The sequence below is a fragment of the Apis florea genome, unplaced genomic scaffold (assembly GCF_048593485.1).
Source record: "Apis florea isolate Af1SG1 unplaced genomic scaffold, ASM4859348v1 contig_3793_pilon, whole genome shotgun sequence".
In the NCBI taxonomy this organism is placed as follows: domain Eukaryota; kingdom Metazoa; phylum Arthropoda; class Insecta; order Hymenoptera; family Apidae; genus Apis; species Apis florea.
In genome coordinates this window covers 1669197-1694367 of record NW_028256856.1, presented here as the reverse complement: position 1 = coordinate 1694367, position 25171 = coordinate 1669197, and the positions used below count along the sequence as shown (strand labels likewise).

The 25171-nt window shown below is 38.6% G+C and overlaps 1 protein-coding gene across 7 annotated transcripts in view; it reads right to left on the bottom strand.

Moving 5' to 3' along the window:
• The window catches only part of dysc (whirlin protein dyschronic), a 94527-nt gene that overhangs the window by 44217 nt on the left and 25139 nt on the right, over positions 1-25171 (bottom strand). For 6 of the 7 annotated variants that reach the window (XM_086915771.1, XM_086915769.1, XM_086915772.1 and 3 more), the window contains 3 exons: positions 24324-24671; positions 23450-23796; positions 10471-10619 (listed from right to left, as the gene is read on the bottom strand). In XM_086915771.1, coding sequence (XP_086771897.1) covers positions 10471-10619; positions 23450-23796; positions 24324-24646 — 819 coding nt within the window. In that variant the 5' untranslated portion in view covers positions 24647-24671. Of the gene's footprint in view, positions 1-10470; positions 10620-23449; positions 23797-24323; positions 24672-25171 lie in introns of those variants that run through there. The other variant, XM_086915770.1, reaches the window with a different exon arrangement.

Sequence of the window (25171 nt, the reverse complement as noted above, 5' to 3'; positions counted from 1 at the left end):
TAAAACTTCTCTGAGAAACGAAGAATTAAAACAAGGATGTGCGAGGGATACAATATCCCCAGAAGCGGGATATTCAGGGGGACATTTATCAGGAATTATTCGAAATAAAAGAAATTAATGCGCGTAAAGTGGTCAAAGATGAGGCGGAAAGAGGTGACGCCACTTGGTAGCTGGAATATCGATCTCTTGGCGGTCTGTGACGTCACATCCTGCCTATCCTTGACCCAGCCCGAATCACGTCCTTAGGATTCCACGCTTCTGGCCCGCGAAGATGCAATTTTGTCGTATCTATGCGAGGCATGTACTGGCGTCCCCTGTTCTTCCGCCTCCTTCGTCACGGAGGATCGTCACTGGAACGCGAGGAACTTTACCGATGAGGACGCATAAATTACTGTGTCCAAGTAGCTGGAATTACGCCTCGATTCATCACGTCACGAGAATCGTGTTAATGACACACCATTCGCGAAACTTGCCTCGAGCTTGCGCAAATGTGAAATATTTTCGTAAAGGTATTTGCCACGATATCGATGATGAACTTTCTTCTCAGATTTTGGGACAACGAAAATTTAACTTTCACCCTTATTTTTGGTTGTTAAGCGAATTTCATTCAATCAATTCGATATCAAGGATCGAGCGTAACACGAGAGAAGAACTTTAAGATATCTTGACGAGTAGTTTTTAAATATTCTCGTAGAAGGATCGTATTATCAAAATTCCAATATCATATTCATTGAATTGATGTAAAATTCGAGAATTAAAATTAGAAACGTGAAAAAAAAAAAAATCACACAGCAAAATTCGATCGAAAGCTCGTTCCTTAGATGAAATCAGAATCGCTTATCCTAAAAATCGTAAATCAGAGCCTTTGTTCTCAAGTATCCGAGTATTGTAGTAGTTTCCTTTCTTGAATATTAATTAATATCGTTTCAGAGGGAATCTCGTTCGAGAAGCACGTGCAAAAGATCGTTTGATTACAGGCGAGAATATATTTCACAGAGGACCCGCTCCTTTTAACTTACGTAACAACGTTGTTGCAGTCGTTTCCGCGCAAAATCACGCGCAACGATTTCTCGATCGAAAAAAATCGCGTTCTGTGTACGTTAAAAAACTTAAATCCCAACGGAAGAATCGCGTACCTTCGAGCAATCGTGTGCTTTTTTTTTTTTTTTCTTACAGAATTTTTCTACGTGTATTTATCGAACGGTCGTATCGTATATCGAGGGATATCGAGCAATCGAGTATCGGAGGAATCGATTTTCTAATTCTTGCGTACGTGGTCGCGGAAATTTAATGGGCTCGAGACTCCGTGAATAATAAATATCGCGAAAAAGCGATCATTACGGAGGGAAACGAGTTCGTGTGTCGAGCTTCATTCTCGATTTATCAGTCACGAGAGAGAGAGAGAGAGAGAGAGAGAGAGAGAGAGAGAGAGAGAGAGAGAGAGAGAGAGAGAGAGAGGGTAGCTCCAACGTAATTTTCCAACTATTTCGAAGTCGATCGATCATCGATTATATCGCGTATTCTTGACACGATTTACTTCCTGCGGTTTACGGTTTAATCCGCACTTTCAATTTCTTGCTTCTGCGTAATGTTATTGTTAAATACATAATATAAATTTTAGGAAAATATATGCGAAGATAATATGCGTAAGAATGCATGTGATTGATCGAGTCAGACAAATTTTTTTAATCTAAATAAATTTAAATGAATTAAGTCGCTCGATAAGAATCATGAATATCTCCTCGAAATAATTAGTCATATTAAATAATACAGAAATTACCGGCTCACGACTGATTCATAATTGACTCAACCGTCTTTTCAAGGCTTCTTAATCTAGAATCGCTTTGTAATAAATGTAACATTTGATAAACGTGCAATTCTCAAGTAATAAAAATGTTCATTTCATAATGATAATAAACGGTACATATAACAAACAGAGATTATACCCAGGCGTAAAACAAAAATATCTTTAGCACACGCAAAACGATTAAACGACGAAATTAGAAATAAAAAATTTACCTTCCAACGAATATTTCTTCTAATCCCGTTTCCGTCTTATGATCAATGATTCATTTTTCCAATAAATCGAATGTCATCCGTATATCTTACATCTTGCGATATTACAAATTCGACTTTCAATAATTAATAAATATTTCTCCTTTTCAACAATCCATATTTAGTCGAGTCGAGTATGAAACACGTATACACTTTGCTAAAAAATTTTCCAACAAATATTTCCGTCTCTTTATCGCAACGAACGATTTCTCGAACTGGCCAACTGACCGCCCGTGTTACAACACTCCGATTATTCCACTTTCATCGGTGTTAAACACGACAGGGTGGAGAGCTACGAGGTGTAAATTACACGAGACCATTGTAGAAGGTCCCGCGAAGCTTTATGAGCTTCGTATCGTGTCCGAATTTCAAGACGTAGTCGTACGTCTTTCCGCCGATTGAATAAATAATTCATGAGGTCGAAAGGGCACGGTGAAGATCCGTCGGAACAAGTTGAAACTCGTTAATCGTGTCCTGGCCAGGACATATTTCCGCCCGAGGACGTGGCGCAACCTTGTTCTCGGTGCGGTCCTCGCGTGCAATTCGTGTCTTCTCGCGAGGACACGCGTCGTCGAGTTCCGTCGTCGGACCGGGAAGTCGTTTCTGCCAGTTATGGAGCCGGCTATTAGTCTGGTCACTTTCGTGATCACCCGCGATATTTCTCGATCAAACTGGCTCGAGATAGCCGACCTCGACCGTCGTCAGGGACGCTCTTCAGACGGGGTAAACAAGTCTGGCGACTACTGCGGGGGTGACGCGATTGACGATCGATTTTTCTTTTTTGTGGACGAAGATCACGGGATGAGTTTTTGTTTAATCCACATCGATGTCCAAATTTGTCGAATTAAATTCTACATGTAGGAGTAATAAGATTAAGAATCGCTTCGTGCTGCACTTTATCGATCATTGATTAATGATGGCTATTTCGATCATTGTCGCGTGAATTATAATTTATCTTAACAGAAACGGTGTTTTTCGTATAGCTGCGTATAAAACGCAATCCGAATTATTAGAACACCGTCCCAATAAATATATTCCTCTATTCACGAAGAAGAATTTAATGGCCCCGGCAGAGAAGTAGGCTTCCCTACATTTCAATGCTCCTCATCCGGATGCTCGTAAGTTAAGTCGTCGTTCCGAAGGAATTGAGTTACTGCGCCATTGGACTCGGGAAGTGTTATTTTATCGCGTCTTCAAAGCATGTGGATCAAGGGAATTCTTTCAATTTGCAATACTGCAGATTTTATTGCGCCAATATAAGCGAGAAATTACGAGTTCTTATTCCTATATGCCAATTCGTACCAGACAATTTTATATCGGCAATAATCTTTCACGCATATTTCAAATATTTAAAATACAAGAAATATAAAGTAACTGTTTCGTACGATATTCTTGTTGATTATTTCACACGACTTCTTTCTCGATATTTACTAAGTAAAGCTCGCTTTCGACTCGACTCGAAACGATTCGATTTCCTTCGTTTCTTTGCATTCCCTTGAAACTTTCCTCCGTCAATGAGAACAGAGAAATTTCTTTTTCTTCGGAATCGATGCGAGAACGTAGAGAAATTTCGAGAATTGAACGGCGCCAATTTACCGATCCTCCGCAATCCTTATTTTACATGACAATCGACACTTAGACCAGACACGGATAAGAAGTTCGATCACTTTCGCGATCATTCTCGCGCTATGTTTCCCATTCTAGGTCAAGTATTTCCTGCAACGGGGATAAAAGGAGGCGAATTTATGGCCGTCTATTCGATGCACCTTCCGGGAAGGAAAATTCATGTTTGTTCAACCTTTTCCGGTAATTTCGAGATAAAAGTAGTTCTACTTTATTTATGACGTCTTTCGAGATAAAACGTTATACTGTTGTACGTTAAAAGTCCAACTGCGGTTCTATCTTAGCAAGTATTTAGATTATCAATATCGATTATTTTTATTAGGTCGAACAGCGAACGTGGTAAATTGTACACGTTGTGATAACAGTTTCGTTGATTTGAAAGTGACGTGGATTTAAATATCGTATTTGAGCCTTGCTTGGAATTGAAGAAAACTGGATTTTCTAATCACGGAAAAGATGTGATCATTTTTTATTTTATTTTTTTATAGTTGTACCTCGATAAATCTTCCAGTCTAAACAAATAATAATTTCGAACGTACAAAAATTGAATTTCTCTGAAAATCCTAATATTTCCTCCTTCTGTTTATCGCCTCTCCTTTCTCCCAACAATTATACCTTCTTTAATTACACGATTGAACAATCGTACAATTAGATACAATTATCGCGTCTCAAATAAAATCTAAAACAATCGGAAGAAAATCGCAATTAAAAAACGATGTAGAAAGATAAATAAACCCCCGTTGAAAGAAAGAGATGGCAAAGAAGATAGGAAGAACGAGAAGTATAAAAGTAAAATCGATCAAACAGGGAAGAAGTAAGCCATGAAAAACCCCTTAAAAGGGGAGGATCCCCGCTCCGATCGTCTGGGCCGGGTTCTAAAAATAATTATCGATCGAACGAGGCGAAGGGAAGTCCGGTCCTTTCCGGAAATAGGAAAAGACAGATTCGATACAGCGGTTGCGACGGCAAACAGTCTTCACCGAGAGCACGAGACGGAGAAGCAATTTCGAATCGATCTATCGTCATTCGTGTGCGAGCCACCCATAAACGTGCACTCCACACCGAACCGAGTAGCGGACCCCCTTTGACTGTCCACGATACGACGTGGATTCTAAACCAGATCCTCGCTAGCAGCCTCGTGTATTATGTAGAGAGAGAGAGAGAGAGAGAGAGAGAGAGAGAGAGAGAGAGAGAGAGAGAGAGAGAGAGAGAGAGAGAGAGAAAGAGAGGGAGGGAGTAAAAGAGGGTTTTCGCCGGAGGGCGCCGGGACGCCTGGCGCCAAGACGAAGGAAGCGAAACAGGGGCGTTGTAAAGAGAGGGGAGAAAAAATATTGGATGAAGAGGTAATGGCGATTTTAACCGTGCGTGAGCGGAATGCGTGAATCCTTTTTATCGTTATTTTCCCGTATTTTCTTCTTCTTTTCCTTCTTTCTTTCCTATTTTCGTAGGGATTGGAGATCGTTAATCGATCGATTGAATTGTGCACGAAAGAAAATTGTTTTAATAATTTTTGAGATAGTATTTTTCTGCTCTTGATTTTGATTTGATCAAAAAGAAATGCGTCCGTTTTAGGCAACGTGGTCGTCGCACGTTCTTATCGAAATTAAACAAAATTTATCCAAGTTTTAAGAGATCGACTTGCGCAACGGTAACGCTACTGGCTGACCTTTAACAAACTTTTCTACTAGCGGCGTAGGCCGGGCGTAAAGGTCGTCGGACAATAAAGCCGGATTACTTGTGACATTTTCGAGTTAATTTTTTCGATTGATCACATGCTCCTTTGTCATCGTTGCTCTTTTTTAATTATTAAACGCCAGAAAAACTTTTCGCCAGAGTAATAAATACAAAACCTTCAAAATCTTTTCTGTTCATCAACATTTTTCAAACTCGTCTGAAAAATGGAAACTAAACTAAAACGGAAACTTCTTATTAAGCATCTCGGAACACGATGAAAAATGAATACGTTAAATATTTTCTCGAATCCACTTTCATCAAAGAACTCGTATATTTCTCGTGCCAGAAGAAATTGCCGACAAAATCTCAAGCATCGTGTCTGAACATAATTAGCGTTTCAACGGCATGGCAATTCCCCCAAAAAGTCTATTACGTCCTCGACTTGGGAACTTCGAAGTGGGAGATCCTACATTTTCCGCCTCCCTTAATGAACTCGATGGAAAAACGCGCCCCATAAATCGGCCAAACTTTTCGCCCAGTGTCCCCTCCTCGCGTCTCCTTACAACCTTACAACCCATTACGAAATAACGAGCCACGGCCACCGTTACGCTTTACGACAACCGTGCAATTTAATCCCTAGCTCGTTCAAGCGTTTATGCCCGATCGATGTCAGACGAGAAGCAGACGAGGAGCCGGATGTCGGTCCTCCAGAGACAACCTTTCGAAATAGCAAACAATCCTGGAACGCTGTTGACATCGTCGACTTCCATCGAGATCCTTTTTTAGAAAGATATTTATCAAACTGGCCTGATCGACGTTAGGGGTGGGTGACGAGGTCGAAAAATCTCTTCGAAACTAGAGTTGAATTTTTTTCCGGTGGGGATTTGCTTTGAATACCATATTGATTAAATATTTGTTATATCACGCTTGAGTCTTAACCATTTCTACAGACACAGTTTCTTTCATTCTTCAATTTTGATTTTTCTTATTTGTTGAAATAGTAATTAATATTTTCAGCATCTTGTAAATTAAATGATTATTTGTTTAATTCTTCTTCTTAACATCCTTCGATTCCAGAGTAATCTTTCTAATGACAAGATTCTAGATTTACAAGTATAAAAATGCGTGAACGTGGCGAGCGCAAACGAGCGTAGAGAAACTTGAAACAAGCTCTGTTTAAATTACAAAGATGGTACATCCTCGCGCAAAGCAACGTCTAAGTAATAAGAAGTACGAGTCCAATCGGAAATTGGAGTTGGATGGGTGGAGAACTGGTTGGATCAAGAAAATTTCGTTTTGATTACAGGCGACAGCAGTGTTATCCAGTACGAGTCGGTACGGGCACACCGGAAACTTAATCCGTGGATTGTCGAACTGGGTCAACCATTTGACCTATCGTGATCATTCAGGAATCGCGGCTCCTCCAATTTCCTGGTAATAGTCACCTGGGTCAAGGTTGCGCCACCATTAATTAACAAATCCCCTTCGATTTATTTCTTCCTCCTTCCTCCTAGAGCTTTTTTTTCCACAGAATGCAACCGACAACCTTGCCGTTATTTGGAACGAACGGACCATTCAAACACTTGCACAGCATCTTTCATAGATTGGAGCAAGTTTAATTCGAGAGAGAGAGAGAGAGGGAGGAGAGAGATAACGATTCTAACTAAATTGCAATAAACCCTTGAGATTTTTCTTCAACCGCGGATTTATCCCTCTGAGTCGCGCGAAATCGTGTTTATTCTACTCGATTTCTTCTTTTCTTTGTGTATGTACGCCACACGATTCGATAGAAACACGAAGTGTTTCCAAGGGCGGAAAGAACGTGTAAGCAGAATCACCGAGTCTCATCTCTCGGGAGAGATTGAATTTCTCTAACTTTTCAGAAATGTACAATAACTTCTTAACAGAGGGAGAGACACCGATATCTCTCTGCAATCCGAAGTGAATCGACACACAGACTTTCAGGGATGAGATGATTCGAGATTTTAAAACAGGATTTTAAAACTGACTAATATTGTTAGTTATTGGATGAAGTAAATTCTAACTTTAATTCGAATAAATTCTACGATAAATTCGGATAATATTGCACGCCAATTAACCTAACTTGACTTCAATATCGAAGTTCAATATCGAATATCGAACATTATAAAAACAGAGGAAAAAAGTGGAGATATTACGATGAATAAGAATAAACACAATTCCATAACGAGAACAAAGAAATGGGACCGAAAAGCTTGGCAGCGAAATAAAAAAAAAAAGAAAGAAATACCACGACGCCTCGTTAAATTCCTATCGATGAAATATCGAACAACCGTGTTATATACAAAGTAATCTGAATGCATAATCCTCCACTTCTAGCTCAGCAACCTCTCCATCATGAAGATGCCTGTAACCCTGAAACAGGGTCGAATATATTATTTTTATTGTTTCCAAGTGTCGAGAGAGCGTCGTCTAAAGCATCGATAGCGAAGAAAAAGAAGAAGAAGAAGAATAAAAAAAAGGAAGAGAAGGAAGAGAGGAAGAAGGACACCTGGGCCGTGTATTCGAAAATTTCGAGGCGGTTTTTCACCGAGCTACGTGCCTCTTCACCGAACCAGTCTGATACCCTGATGGCCCATTGTCGACGTGCTTTTGTCTAGAAACTCCCGAGCCACTACGAGAGTATGACGAGCCACCAGAGATACCCATCAGAAACGTTTACACCAGAGATTACTCGTGGCGTGGCTCCGAGCGACGCTTCTTTCCATCCGGCCAGTCGATAGTCATCATCCATCCCCTCTCACCCCCTCCTTTCCGCCATTTTTTCATGCCGCGGAATTTTCAGGTCTCGACGATCTGGCCAGAAAGACCTCGTGGTCCATCCAACAAAGCCATCGATCGAACCCTCTCTTCTTCCTTTTCTTTTTTTCTTCTTTTTTTCGAGGGAACGTCAGGGAACGTTCTACTTCGCGATTATCTCGCGATTTAGTCCGCGATTTCCAGTTCGCTTCAGCTTCACAGGAAACGGTGATGGTTTGGCATACGAATATTTTTAATTTATTACTCGTTAAATTAATAAATGGCAAATCTATTTTTTCTCCTCATGAAAGATGGCAGGTATTTCTTTCGAATTTCTCTCCTTTTCGAGGTCTTCTCTGGTGTCTTCTTTCTCACAAAGACACGATTGCGTCCACGCAAATTTTCTGCGCGTAAAAGATATTTTCTTCTCTAAGAATTTAAGGCTCTTGTTATTTCCGCTCCATTGTTATTTCTCAGGAATCCGATGCCAATAAGTATCAAGATGATATAGAATGACGTCATTGTTTCGCAAGGGAACGATATCTTCTACAAATTTTCTTCCGCGTATTTTCTTTCCTCATAATCCTTTCCTTCATCACGATCGAGTTTGTACCACGGAAAACTTTTATCAACGAAACGTTTTATTCTTTCTTTTATCATTACTATTATTATTATTATAAGAGTTTCTCGAAAATTACGACATAAATCGTTCAAAGGATATTTCGAGGCAACGCTCGAGGCAGGTTAACCCCTTTTATAAAACACTTTGTAATATTGTTGAAAGTTTTGCTATATAACCCAGCGCGATCCAAGCCCCCGTAATCTCGCCTCCAAGTTAAATTAAATAACGCGAGAGAAATTTTTGCCTCTCTCTTCAAAATCCAGCTGTCCGGTTCATCTTCGAGGGGATAATTTTGAAGAAAGATCTCTTTCGATTCGAATCAAGCTCGAAGTTATGCGAATTAAACGAGAGAAAGTTGATTGAATGAGAAAGTATGGAAGAACGAAGCTTGACAAGTGACGAGAGAGCCCTCCGAATAATTGAGAACGGAGATCAAAGATATACAATCGCCGGAAACACTTTCCCTTATCAATCGAGACGAACTTTTAAAGAATAACGAGAAACAGTTTTTCTTCGTTTTCCATCTTTCACGGTATCCCTATTTACGAATCTTCGAATTACTGTTTTTTTTCTTTTCTTTTCTTTCTTTTTTTTTTTTTTACAAACAATTCCAACGAAAAATAAATATCTCGCTACTCGTCGGTTCCTCCCTCCAGATTTCTTTTTCATCGCGAACTGAAATTAAAGTTTATTAAAAAAAATGGGAGGATGAGAGTTGAACATCTTGAGACACAATTAGGCAGTTTAAAATTAAAATATATAAGCTTCTTTCATTAAATATCCTCTTAGCGATTTTAATTAAATTTTTGTTTGTGTGTGAATTATAGTAGGTAAAAAAAAAAAAAAAGAGCGAAGAGTAGAAGAAATCCGCGAAACGATCGATAATAATTTCTAAGAGGATATTTGCGAAAGTTTAACACCGATATGTCGGACGGATGAAGGAAAAGGGGAATGGAATTGATTTAAAATAGAAAAGCGCTCGAAACGTTCGTCAGATAACACTTATCGAAGGAAATCGTCTGCCCCACCCCATATAATCTAGCTGAGAGCCTGGCTGGTATTTGCGATCGATGGGGTGGCTCTTAAGGTCACTCATAAATACAAAACGAGCACGATCGATTGCGCGCCAATGGCCAGCATGATTTAATACTGATTTTTAACCGTGATCAGGCACGTGGCCAACGAAACGTGTTTAGGGAAACATTCCAAAATTGAAGGATCGATTGATTCACTGACGCGACCATTTCACTGTAATGATTATACGGCCAAAAGAATTTTCCTTTCTCAAAAGAGTTACAGTGGTTCACTTTGAATTTGAAGAAAATTGACAATAAATTGAGAAACTTAATTACACTTTATAGGAAATTTAATTACTACTCTTTCAAAAATTATGAAAAAGCTTAATTATCGAAACAACTGTTCGATATTTATTCTTAAAAATAATAATCAAAAGGACCTCTCAATGATCAAACATCAAAATGTCCACTGACTCCAATAATAATTCCACTAAAAATGTAAAAATAAGCGAAAATATATAAAATTGAAACAGAAACAAATCCCTGCGATCTAATCGCATCGTAAATATTTTCAAAGAGAAGGAAAAAAGAAAAGAAGAAAATAGAATTGGAAATCGCAATCGCAACAACGCATTGCGCGTGATACATGGTTACGCAAGCGAGGAAATGTTTCTGGTTCGGAAAATGAAAGTAGAAACTCACTTTGAGGGCCTCCTCGTGGGTCACCGCTCGGAAGGGTGTGCCGTTCACCTCCAAGATGGTGTCTCCTGGCCTGAGTCCAGCACGTTCGGCCACCGAACCCTCCTCCACCCTCGAAATGTAGACACCCACCCCTGAGAACAATTCACAGACTTTCCATCAGGCCGGAAGCTGCCTGGCGACTGGTCCGCGACCAGTGCTAGCTAGAACCTTCCACCCAGGGCGGGTCCTTTCGAACTTTTTCCTTTCCAAAAATGTTACCACGGAGGCGTGTTCGATTTCGCGATGGCGTCAAAAATGGGAGCACTTAAATAAATTATATCTCGCCCGAAGAGAATGGATACGCGTTACAATTTTAATTTTGTGGATTCACGAAATTTCCTCTCCCCCTCCCCCCCTCTCACCCTTTTCTCTTCGAAAATATTGGATATCCCCTTTGATTCATACGATTGTTGATTTCGAGATTGTTAATCATCCCGAGTGTAAGAAATTCTTTCATGATGAATGATCAAACACCCGTCTAACACGTCTGTTTCTCTTCCAATTCTTTCGTTGAAAAAAGAAGATATTATATTATTTTTAGCCACGATCAAGACGCTATGAAATATAACTTTTTCTCCTATAATCTTCACAAACGTAATATCGGGCATCGTAAATGTTAAATTAAGCAGAATTCGGCTCGACTTAATGCACTTTTGTCAATTCAAATTTGGCCCCGAGTTACGTGAACCGAACGATTAGCAAAACTATCAATTAGCCAAGTTAATATCGAATATTGCGTATAATAATCGAAACTATCTATGTGAAACTTTCCGAGCAAAATAAACTATCCGTAACTGGGTCGCAATCTGTCAACGATTCCAAACATCGAAACCTTTCCACTTATACTTATAATCATGCGCGGTTGTCGCGGTTAATAATAAGAATAAAACAAAAACACGGCGAGCGTTCTTCAACGTTCTTCGAATAATAAAGGAGCGAGGGGTAATTAACGAAACGGGTTCCCGAAAGGATCGAAATCGACTTCTCGAAAGACAAAAATCTGGAGAAAGAAAGGAGGAAAGGGGGAGGGGGAGGAAAGGGAGGGGTAATAGAACCCTCGAAGCATTTTAATCCCGGGCACAGAAACGTAGCCATAATCTCCTCGAGCGGTGGCCGTATCACGAATCGCTTTCGGGACTGTATAAATCGTGGTAAGTGGAAATTGATCCATTAGAATTCAAGAGGGTGGACCGTTCGTAAAACGTGACGGTGTTAAGCTCCCATTTTTTTTTTTTTTTTTCCTCGCCAACGAGTTACAGCGCTGTCCATAAGTCATTGGTCACTCGATAATTTTTAAATTATCTCGCTCTTGTTTTAGGTCGGCTTCCAAAAATTCTGGAAAAATTGTCAATTAATAACATCAGATTTAGATTTCAAACTTGTTATATTACTTGTTTGTACATAGAATTGCAAATATTTTGGAAACATTGTAAATGTTTCTTTGATAATGAAATATTTATTATCGTTTTCAGTTAAACGAAGCTAAAGAGATTTAATCTGATAACGAGAGAGTTATTTGAGCGATCAACTTTCTATTGTTGTGATTAAAGATACACTAATAAAGCGGTTTGTACAGAGAATTGTTTGTGGGATTGTTAGATAACTCTGTAATAATAGAGCAGATTTAATCTAGTTTCCAGTTGATCCATACGGTCTCTTATGTAACTTCTCTCTCTTAATATGTCAAATCTCCATCATTTTTCAAATTTTCGATACGTTCTGTAAATTTCTCAAGTCGAGAATATTGTTGTTGGCAATAAACTTGATCAAAATTTAGTAATAATTCGCCATTCGTCTGTCGATACGAACAATGTTCAATATCTTAAATGCACCCATTACGATATTCATTCGTCCCAAATATACCATGGTGACTTATGGACGTTACGTAACTTTCGCACACCTTTGTCGCGTCGCGTCGTACCTCCGTGCTTTTCGTGGAAACGCCATGGGTAGAAACGCCGAGGTTAGGTTCTCGTGTCGTGTAAAATGGAGCAGAAACGTAACACGTAATGGTGGTGGTGGAATCGTAGAGAAAGGGAGAAGCGCAGAAAAAAATGGAAGAGGCAAGGAAAATACGTGGAAGAAACGGAGGAAAAGAAAAAGGAAACGAGGGAGCAAAATGCGGATGCACAACAAGTGAAACTGTTCTGAAAAAAAAAGAAACAGTGATTACGATTCCGTGCCGGTGCGTGTTCTCTTCTGTGTTGTCTCGCGTGATGGAGGGGAGGGCATGCAAAACGATTTTTCTGCGGAAATACGGGCGACAAGAATCTAAGGGTGTAATCTAAACGTGGAAGAGGCGACGAACGTGGAAATGAGAAAAGAGATTGCCGCTACACCCTCTCCCTTTTTCTCTCTTTCCATCCTGCCCCGCCAATTTCGTGGAAAATATTCTTACATTTCTTACGTTTCTGCGTATCTTTTCCTCGAAGTTCGGTTCCTCGACGACGTTTAAAAATTGACGAAAATCCCTTGTCATTTCCGCAGAAAAATATGCACGAGGCAAATGCTCGTGGTTGCAAGTGTTCGTGGTGAATTTTTCCTTTTATTTTCCCAGCTAATATTTTTCGTGCAAATGGGAATTTTCGGAGTGTATTGATTAGATGCGATCGAAGGTGTTAAAGGGGACGATTTTTCCTTTCGTTCCACGACCTTTCTCTTTCACGGATCGTGAATCCGTAACGAGTGAAATCTGGCAATGTACGAATCGGTTCTTTTTCTTTTACATGCATCACTCGATTTACTTCCTTCGTTTTCACCATGTTCCTTATCCTCGTTTCGACGCTAGAATCGAAAAATACACGAATTTCAATATACGAGCCAAAGTTTCGAGAATTGAAATTAAATTTCGTTGAACGAGTGAAACCTTCGTTAGCCTTTAGCAACAAATAAAACGTGATTCGATACCGTGAAACAGGGTATGAATTCTGTTCTTAAAAAAGAAAAGAAAAAAAAGTTACTTTGATAAATTTCTTATCTCGTGATTTATTTTCAATTTTATCGATCAAAAATGAACTCGATCGAGTTAATCGTCTCGGACAAATTTTGATCGAAAAACGTTCAACGAATGATGCGTAACAACGTCGGAACGATCCGACGAGATCGGAATAATTAATCACGAGTAAAGTTTCCCCTTGTTCCAGAGGATCAGGAACCGTATAAAAATGCGATCCTCGTTAGCCCGAACTAATTAGGCAGAAGTTCCAAGTAACGGTATACCATGGTTGATGAGGTTCTACGCCACGTGTATATACACACACACATATATATATATATATATATTGTTTCGATGCATAATACATTACACAAATTAGCTTCAACTTAATAGCGATCAAACTGAGCCAAGCTTTTACGCTATCTTTTGTATCATTTTAATTGAACGCCGCGCAAGACCGTGTTAATTAGCTCATTAACCGGCATCTAGAATCGCGATCTACGCCCGTGAATCTAATTCCATTCCCCCCCTGTTGGAACATTGGAACAACGAGATTTTCGTTTATCGTTTAAATAAAAAATAAATTAAAAAGAAGAAGAAGAAGAATTCTGGACGAGAAGAAATATGTTCAAATCTGTTCGAATTATGAAATTCAACCCGATTCGTGTCTGGAATATTTGGGTATTTGGCCCATCGTGTCGCGAAAAAAAGGAATAAAATGTATTATAAAATATAACTGGAAAAGATATTATACTTGCAAAGCGGGAGTACCATGAATATTTAATTCCCCAGATATTTGTCCGCGACACGGAACAAACGCGGTCACAAGGAGAGCAGATACGATCGATAGAAACGAGCTGTTCACGCGAACAAGAAAGGTATTAACGATAGAATTAATCCAATCTGTCAAATTGACGCGTTTCGAATTTTCATAAATTCATATTAACAATCAACGAATTTTAAGACGGATGAGAATATAATTTAAGACGAAGATCTACTCGTTTCGAATAATTTGCTTTATTTTAAGAATATAATTGAGACAAGCAAGTCCATCTTTTTCTATAAATTTTTATATCTTCTTATATTCTTCTTACTAATAAAAACTGACGACTTGCTCTTACAGAAAATTATATTCCTTAAAAATAAAGAATGTTCTTCTTACTTGAGACGCTTTTTACAAGTGGTTAATTCTACCGTTAAATAAATAAGAGACAAGAAAAGGGAAATTTGGACAAGATGGAGAGACAAAACGAGACGAGAGTTATTTCGAGGCCGCAAGAGAGTACTGTCCTATTGGTAATTGATCTCTTTTCGCATCGACAGGCCCCGGGGAGAAAGGATTAATCAGGCTGATAAAAGAGATAAGAGGAACAATGAGCTCGTTACAATGAGATGCTCGCGTGGCGAACTTGGATTTTTAATAAAAAAAAAAAAAAAACTCCTTTCTTCGTGCCGATTTAAGAACAGATTTCCGCCCTCCAGAAATCGCTTTTTCTTTCAAGGACGTCGATGATGAAATATCCAAGGATTTCGGAAACATTTTGTGCAAATACCACGATTCTAATTTCTTTTCTTCTTATTTTCTTGCTCTCTTTGTGATTCTCCTCCCTTTTGTTTCAACTCCTTGTCTTATAATATTCGATATTCGTGATTCCGATTAGATGGCAAGGAATATCGATTTGTAATACAATTTTCTTCTTGAAAACTGTTCTCATTATTTTACTTATTTAATCTCAATCATATATTTAATCTTAATGTATGATCGAAGAAATCGTAAAAAAAGAAAATCGTATTCGTATATTTTAATCTTTTGCACTCGGTTTACTGTATTGTTTTCTGTCCGTCCAATTTTTCTTTCTCCAGATTCTTTTCTCCGTATTATTTTATCGAACATCGTGTCGAAAATAATTTAAATCTTGTCCACAAGTTGAAATCAGCTTTTGAATTACTCTTATACATTCTCAACTCGACGCTGCGACTACCTTAAACTGCGGGCTCCCTTTAACACTTCAGTATTCGCGTTCTTGCCTCCCCGTAATGTAAATCACGTATGTGGGCGTGTGCATGGGTGTACAAAAGGCGTACCCGTATATGTGTACGTGTGGTGCGTGTGTACGTTTTCCTCTATAAATTCATAAACTATACATCATACACTGTCATGCAACGAAACACCGGCGTGCTAAGCCTAGAGGAAATTCTCTGTTACCATTAATTGCGAGATCCCGACGATTCATCGTCGAAAGAACGAAGAAGCAGAAGCCAGAGAAAGGATTCTGTCTTTTACGAAACATTCCAATCTGTGGAATTTCCATCGTGGAAAAATTATTCCCTTTCGTTCGTCGGATTTTAAACCGATTCTTTCTTTTTTTTTTTCTTCTTTGAATGACAAAAAAATTAAAGATAAAACGAAGAATTTCATCGATTCACGGTGATCTTGGTCATTCTTCGTTCGATATGCTTGTACGACTTTGTATTTCTCGAAGGGGACGAAAAGAAAGGAGGAGGGATCGCGTTTAAAGCGAGGAAAACAGCGAGCTAATGTGAGAATCGCGGTGGACAAAAACCGAGGCCGTAAGAAGATAAAGCTTGTTATAACGTTCGAGAGTTTTTTTTTTTTGTGCACGGAACAAAAGATACGACTCGTCCTAGTTGCATAACTCGTCCCACGCAAGTTAAAAAACTAATAAACATAGCCAGGAAAGTTTCCTCCGTGTAACCGCTTGATGTTTCTTAACTCTCACGCTTCTCCGTGTCCTCGAATTTTTTTTCTCTTTTGTAGTTTTAAAATGATAAAAAAAAAAAAAAAAAAACAAATTCAATGTCCCGAGAAATAATCCATGTCACGGACGCTTAACTATTTCAAGGAAACGAAGAACGAATCTGTTTGTCACTTCTAATTGAATTCTTTTTTTTTTTGCCAATAATTCAAAAACATCATATAACCCAATATACTTTATGCTTGGAAAAGTTCTTGAAAAATTTTGAATTTTTATATCCGATATATTTCTTCAATTCAATACGGTTATTGAAAAAAGTGAAAGTTCACTTTTACTTGAATCGATCCAAAAAGAGTAAACAGGATCTGAAGTTAAAAAAAATTTCTATTCAACTTTTCTTTCTCTCGATCATCTTGTTTCTTCTTCGTAAAATTCTTAATCCTTTAATCCAACGTATAACGATTCCCAATTTCTGTTTTATTATAGGACACACACACACACAAGCTACTTGTGTCTTCCTTACTCGTTCAATCTTCCGCCGTCTTTCGAGTTTAGTCTAGGCATCCGTGGATCGAGAGGAATTCACGTTTTCCAGGCTAATCTATCCTTATCACGCTCGCTAATACGACGAGGGAACTCTCGATAATACCAAAAAAAGCGAGTGCACGCGCGGTGAAATCGGCGATCGAAACAGTCTGGAAAACGAGGACGACAATCGGACGGATGCATTCCGAGGCTCGGTGGGAATCGGTCGCGAGGACACATGTTTCTTTTTTAACGACCGCGCCATTTGCACGATTATCGTGACACTTTGTAAAAATATATTGCAAAAGATAAATCGTTCGTCGCGAGGATTGTAAAAATAGCAGCGCGGAATATTATTAGAGAAATACCGAGAAATTTTTTCGTCGTTGGTATAAAAGAGAAGGTATAAAAGCACGAAAGAAACGATACAATTTCGAATAAGATTCGATACGATAAAGAAGATTGTGATTAATTCCTTTTGAATTTTCTTTGATTACCATCTTTGTAGAAAATTCGAAAACGAACGAAGAAGAAAAAATAGATCAACTTCATTAAGTAATTACTAGAAAATTCTTCAAACGGATTGCCAAAAAAAAAAAAAAAAAAAAGAAAAAAAAAACAGAAGTCGGATTTCATCTTCAATCTCTCTCTCCGCATTCCCTGCAATCATATAAAAAATTTTAGTCTCTGCATACGAGCATCCGTTATAAAACGTCGCTTTGACGATTGTACGCGCGATCGAGAATCGACAAAGGCCGGATCTCAATAGAGGAAAAAATATCTTTCGTTAAAAAAAAAAAAAGGAAGGAAGAAAGAAAAAAGAGAAAAATTCTGATCTCTCCAACGTTTTATCATTGGCTTCCTTTCTCTTGCTCTGCTGATCGCCCTCCAAGCTCGGCCGATCTGCGCATTACACTTTCATGCGACATCGATCGTTACTCAATGTGAGTATGCGTGTTTCTATATATGTGTATGAAATTGTGAATATGCGAGTATGAATACTCGAAAATCACGAGGAGATTGGAACGGCTATGAAATTCGGTTACGATACAGGAAAATCCGCCCGTAATGGCGGATTCCGTGACTTCGACGAACGATTCGCGTCGATCCATCCTCTCCGCTCGATCATTCGGTCGGTTTATGATCCTTAAACTCGCATTTGGAGCGAGGCAAAGTATTTATTTTACCGATTGATCGTTCAACTTGAATTATAGTGCGATTGTGCTAGATCGAATTGAGCGAGTTCGTTTCTATACATTTTTTGAAAGAATAAGTTTGAAGTCAATTTATTTGTCTTGAAGAGACGATTTTTGAAAAATTTTGGACAATTTAACGAACCAAATGAACTTATAAGAAACAGTTTGTTTTTATCTTATTGGTAGGAAAAATTTTTACAAAATTCACCAATAAGAAAAAAAAGAGGAACGAACTTATCGAGTTTTAACAGAATTGGAAATTTTGTTATTTAAAATTCGATACCTGTTTTCATTTCACGAAAAGTTAATCTCCATTCGATGTCAAACGATGCCGTGTGACATTATCGATACTGGTTGACGATTAATCCTTTGCCTTTTCGGAACAAAAATGTAACAGAAATGTTATATAAATGCGAGGAAAAAAGAAATATCGATTCTTCTTCGCGATAAAATTCCCTATAAACATTTTAAACATAAGACGTTTTATAGAGAAAGATTCAAGAAATGGAATAATATTTTTCCAAACGAAGAACCGAAGAATGCCATTTTTAAAACAAAAAAAAAAAAAAAAAAATTTCGAATAAAGATATTTCTACGATGACGAATGATTTTACATCGAGATGGTCTGTAAATCGTGATTATTTTTTTATTTGAAACTAGCGATCAAAATTTGTATTCCCTTTGCGTAAGATGATTTAAAAAAGAAGAAAAATGAAAGAAAAAATTACGTTTTTATTCTCCTTTCCACTCAACCTTTCCACATCCATCAAACTGTCTTAAACTATAATTCAAGACCTAAGTGCATCTTCGTGTGATTGATAAGGCGAAAGGTCGAAGACGTTTAAAAACGAGGATCGAATGAAGACATGACAAATCGTTCGATCACGATAAATGATACGTTGAAGATTGTAAACGAAGTTCGATTAATCCTCGAAGTACCGATCCAACAAGAAGAGTCTCGAAAGAGTTTCGAAATTCCATTTCGATTAAACGGGGATCGTTATAATAAACCCTTAACTCGAACACTCTCGAAAACCAAGATCAAAGACATACCTAAGTACATAGGTTCAAGGGTACTTCAAGGGTTAAACAAACTTATCGTCTCCGAATGGCGGCCACAATCGAATCGAACATTCCCCGCCATACTTCGCGTGTTACCAATCGACTCGAAGATATAAATCATATCGAGGATATAAATCGTCAACCATTCTCATTCGAAACGAGAGGAAAAAAAAGAAAGGTATTAAAAAAAAAAATTACCGGCAAAAGTTGGTGCCTTTAATCACGCTTAATGTAATTTATATCGGTGTTTCCGGAATTTTTTTCCAGCATCTCTCTCTCTCTCTCTCTCTCTCTCTCTCTCAGATCTGGTCTTTTTCTCGCGTTAACGACGTCCCTGGAAACGATAAAATTCCTCCTCTGCAATGTTCACCGACTTGGTGTATCCGTCGTTATCGTGTACGCGTTAATATATCAGAGTTACGTTCTTTATTAAATTAGAATCTCTCGCGTCGTCGTCGGTGAAATTTCGCCTGGATTACATTGTTAATGTATTATGGAAATTAAGAGACAAGATAAAAAAAAAATAATAAATGGAAATTCGAAATTTCAATCGCCGTTTCAATCTTCCTGTGATTTTTCTTTTCTTTCTTTTTTTTTTTCTTTGGAAGGGTTGTATAATGCTAATGTTTCTCTTTCTCTCTTCTTTCGATCTGTTTCTCTTTCACTCGTTCTTTCGCTCGTTTTCTTTTTTTTTTTTTTTCCTTACATTCTCTCTGCCTTTCGGTTCGTATGGTTGATGAGTTACCTGACTGAGCTTCTGGTACAGCGAAACAGAAAACAAGAAAGACACACCGCCAGTTGGCTTATTTCGATTTCGACCGGCCCGAAACGACGCCAAGGCTTCGTAGTTGTCTCTTCGAAAATTAACCATCGATCATTTCGACCGGATCCCAATTTTTTTCCACCTTTCTGTTCTTTTTTTTTAATCTTCCATTCGCAATGTCCAAACAATAATTATTACAAAAATCTCAAAAAACTGTCCCATATAGATATAATAAATCTTCTAGAAGAAAAAAAGGTCGATAAAATTTACGATTTCCAAACTGAATATTATTAAAAGGAAAAAAAAGAACCCTCCTCGAAAATTTATTTGAATGAAAAAATCCATTGCGAAATATTCAACAGCTTCGCGATTAAAATTTTTCGAAGAAGCAAAAAAAAAAAAAAAAAAAAACGAGACAGCCTCGGGTGTCGTTTCCGGCCAGGGCACAGTCCCCCCCAGGATCCACGATGATTCACAAGAGTCGCGGCGTCGCGTTTCCACGTTTGAAGGGGAAGCGGAAAAAAAAAAAGGAAAGAAAAAGGTTTCACGCCCGAGATCTCGACGAGGATCAAGCATGAAGCGATCGTTGACGGTGCGTGTGCGGAATACCATGATCAAGCGTGAATTTTACGAGGCTCGAAACCGTGAAACCGGACCCCGACCATGTACCCCGATGTCGAGGATGCGCATCCCGGCATCCGCGGAACGTGGATCCCGGACAGGGACATTTCTATTTATCTTTCGTGTACGAGCAAGGAACTTCTCTGGAAAACCAAGCCATCTTATACGTTCCTCCATTCTTCTCGATCGAACTTTGAATTCCATCTCGTTCCAGTGTGTTCTTTCCTTTTCGATTCTTTTTTTTTTTTTTTTTTTTTTTTTTGGTTCATTGCAACGACTGTTCCTTCTCTCTTATTTATACTACTGTGCTCGTACTAATGGAATGTTATTATTTCTTCGTGTAACATAAGAGCATAGTAATTGGCGAGCAGAGATTTCTTTCGAGATTTTCGTATGATTATAACCCGATACGAATGCGAATTATAAAAAAATATTTCGCATCTTTTGCACCCGATAAATGAATTTTCAAATTTAATTTTCAACCTCTATATATATATACGTATGTTTTAAGAGGAGGAGTTTTCAGTTTAGGAAATTAGTGGATGTCAGTCGATGGTTAAATACCGACATACATGTAACGAAAGATCAGAGGATAGGAAATTAAAATTCGAAAAATTCGAGAAATTCTCTTTTCCTCTCTCTCTCTCTCTCTCTTATTTTTCCACCTATCCATAAAGCTTCGTAAAAACCAATAACAATTTTTCAACTAACTCTACACCCTCGATATCAACTAAACGAAACAAACCGTCCCCTTCATCGGCCACGATAAATTGCTCTGGGTGTTTGCCTATCTTAGCCTGGTAAACAACCGCCCGATATAAAAAGACGATAAATAAAGCGATAACGATATGAAAAAATTTCTCCGAAATTACTAAACATTTCTCTTCAAACTTTTGAAGCTCCTCTCGAGAATTCGTAATATACAAAATGCACGTGAAACGTGATACCGATTCTATCGATCGAAACAAAAATTCGTATAACGTAAAAAATATATTTGGTTGAAACTGGATCGTAAATTATTATTTAAATTCGCGTTAAACAAAATTCAATCTTCAGCCTCGTCTACGTTCGAATTAAAAAAAGCAATCTCTCAAAATCAACCTAACGTGTTTCGCTGCATTGGTTTTATACAAAATCGCAGAGCAAACATTTTTTTGATCGCTTTCAAATCGACTCCTTTCTTTTTCTTTTGTAATTCTCAACACAAACTCGCGAGAGGAGCGGAACGAAACGATTTCTTCGAATCGATCGCGGATATACATCCGGTCCAATCCGGCGGAAGAAAAATATGCGCGAGGAGTGGAGGCAATTAGAGGCGGACGTATCGCTGGTCAATTAGTCGGTATCGCTAATTACACCGAAAACGGGATATTCGCGCCACGAATACTCTATCGCGCCCAATATGCGATCGCGCTTTTTGTTAATCGAAGAACGATTCCTCCGGTTGTTCGTCCATTATTCCTTGATATATTATAATTTGATTCGTGTCAGATTATCGATTTCTTTGAAAGCTTTATGGTACTTCTTCGTAGAATTGTTGATTTGGACGAGGAAAGTGTAGATGGGATAGTTGAATGTTATTGTAAATTTATAATTTTGAGAATACTGTGCGCGAAATTGTAATTAATTTTGGAAAATTTACGATAATAAAATGGAAAATAAAATTTGAAAAATATTAATATAAGAAGAAGGAACAGTAAATACCAATTGTTCGTATTTCTTTTCTTCGATATTTCCACTGGTTTTCCAGAGAATTCCAGCATAGATTATAAAACCAACGTCGTAAAAAAAAAATTAGAGATAAAAATCGCGATAATTTCAATTATTGTTCTTTTTTTTTTTTTTTTTTCGTTCGAAAAATCGTGCCGGTCATCGATCGATTGAACGAATGGTGACTTTCTTCCCGTACAATGATAAAAAAGAGACGATGAGAGACGAAGAAGGGAAAAAAATCGAGGCGAAACGCGATCCGAATGTAATACGTCCTTTCGCGCGGGAGACCGTAACTGGAATGGAAACGACATTCAATGATCGAAAACATGTTTTCTCCCCACCATTCCCTGCCTTTCGCGACGATCACCTTCCGATCGAATTCGAAACGAAAACAAACGTTCTCTGCCAATTCCGAAATAATTTATCTTTACAAAATTATATTTCATTTCGTACTTCCATTCTAAAATGTACAATATGTAGTATGTAAAAAATCGAATTTAAAAAATTAAAAATTTCATGGTTATTGTTGCTCGTTGATAAAAAAAAAAAAAAAAAAAGAAATAAAGAAAGCTTTATTTTGGCAGACAATGTTCATCGAGATAAAATTTACGTTATTTAAATTTCAAGTTACGTAAAAAAAAAAAAAAAAAAAAAAAAAGAAGAAGAAAAAAGAAACCTGAGTTTAATAGCATCGTAAAACTCTTTACTGCTTTTCTGTAAATAACACACCGAATTGTTTCGTTTGATGGAAGGATTCGTCACGAGGATGGAAAGACGGTGAGAATGAAAGACACGTGACAGCTGTGCTGAAGCACAGGAAGCACAGGGTGTCGGTGACGCTATTGCCAGCGAAACAAGGGCTGAATCTGCTTAGAAAGATATACGATAGATAGAAGATCGCGTCGTGGTGTGAAAATATCGATTGCGATTTCGTTTCGTATTAATTTAATCGTAACTTAGAACGTCAAATCTTGAAATCATTGAGTAATTCAAGTTGACGAAGAAAACATTTTACTTACTAAATCTTACGTACCAAGTGAATCGTACCGAGAGAGAGATTCGTGTGAAAAATGAATTCAAACGATTTAAAAAAATTTTCAAAATCTCGATAAAAACGAGCTCTAATTCCATAACTACGTTATTATTATTATTATTAATTATATTACCATCGTATCGTTGCAGTATTACGGTAACCACGAGTAAAACAATTCAAATATACAAAATATACCCCCCCTTGAAAACGAAAAATGTTCAAACTCCATTTTAAAAGCGAAGAAAAGAAGGAGAGAAGAAACGAGTATTCCAATACGTGACGAATCGCAATTCGATGAGAATCGAGCACCACGGCGACGAGCAACGAACGGCGAGCAACGAACGGCAATGAAAGTCACAGTTTTTCGAAAGATACCTCGATCTTGAGGCGCGAAGTACGGCGATGGGGGTAGCCTGAAGGTACTTCGGATCTCACCTGCGTCCTTGCCACCCTTCACGCAGATCCCAAAGCCGTGAGAGTCCGGCGGATCTCTCGTCATGGTGATTGTCCTTACGGTGAGTTCCTGAAGGCTGAGGGGCTGGGAGCTCGGCGAGGTTGGGGGATTGGCCGGGTTCGGCTGCGATTGCTGCGATTGCTGGGATTGCTGCTGCTGCTGGGACGTCGAGGATGGCGTGCTTCTCACCGCTGCAACGCTCGCAGGCGAGGAGGCAGGTGTCCTTCTGTCCCCCTGTCGACGCTCCGACACACCGTTTCCGAAAAGTCTGACGAAACGAAAGTGTCAGTTTCTTTTTAAAATAATGTGTATCACTCGCGGCTTTCTCTTATTATACTTTTATCCTGGCTATTCTTAATCTTCTACCCTTTGAAACGTTGCGCATATTCGTGGGATATTTTCTTGCGTAAATTATCGCATGTTGAATTCAATTCTATTTGTAATCGACTCGTTGCAATTTTGTAAGAATTGGCTCAGAATTTGATTTGGAATTAACTGGACTCGTGTGTTTTATAATTAAATGACCCAACTTATTCGATGAATTTCCAAGTTGTTCCGATTCACATTTCCCTCAGCTGTTTAATCGGATATTCCATCAATATCTAAATGTTAACACGATGAGATTGATATTACCACAAAACTTTTCAATCTCGATTTAATAAAACTCGAATTATCCCTTGTGGATCTGATAATTTAACGATATTTCTCGAGCATTCACAAGCATTCGATTGTTGAACAAAGATTCCCACGTAAATACGAATGGGAAGAGAAATAAAAAACAAGGAAAGCACTTACCTAAGCACCTGCTCGGGCGAAATGGCGCCAGATCCCCCCGTGGCGTGTCCCCTGTGCCTGTACGGGGTGGTGTGGGAGGAATGGTGGTGCGGGGCACTCGGCGGCCTCTCGACGATCGTGTAACTCGTGCCGGGAGGGCTGTAATATCCCCTGTGTTGGCTGCCATGGTGCCTGCTCGTCGGCTCCAAATCCTCGGCCTCGTAGCAACCACCGGTACCGCTCCTCAGGAAGTGGGAACCGCTACGCAGGAAGTGGGACCCGCCACCCCCACCCCACTGCAGCTCCTGTAATTCCGACCCGTAATCCTCCGTGCTGCTGGCCATGCCTTTGGGATCCGTTTTGTCAGACCTGCGCCGAGATAAAAACGAAATTTACATTGGAACAAAGAAATTCTATTCGAGAAAACACAGCCAATGCGTGTATATTTCTTTTAATCTTGCATTCTCTATTGAAATCAGGGGAGGGTGTAAAGACTGATTTATCATTTTTACGCGTAATACAAAAAAAAAAAAAAAAAGAAAAAGGAAGAATTGAAGATCGAGAAATTTTCTTCCGTTACATTTAACATGGTGTAAGACAAATGTACGCAATGTGAGATATTTAATCGCGAGATATCGGGCAAGGAATCGTTGGAATTTGCGTAGAAAATGTGTGTGAAGCGATTCAATGAAGCAATATTCGAGATTACAAAAATACAATTAGCGAGAAGGAAGAGATTGGTTAATAATCAAAGCGCGAAAGATAAAGAGGGCCACGACCTGAATTTCCCGACTGCATCGATCTAGAGTGTCATAAATTAGCGGAGGAGTCCCAGGGGATCGTAGAGAAATTCACGCTGTAATATTCAA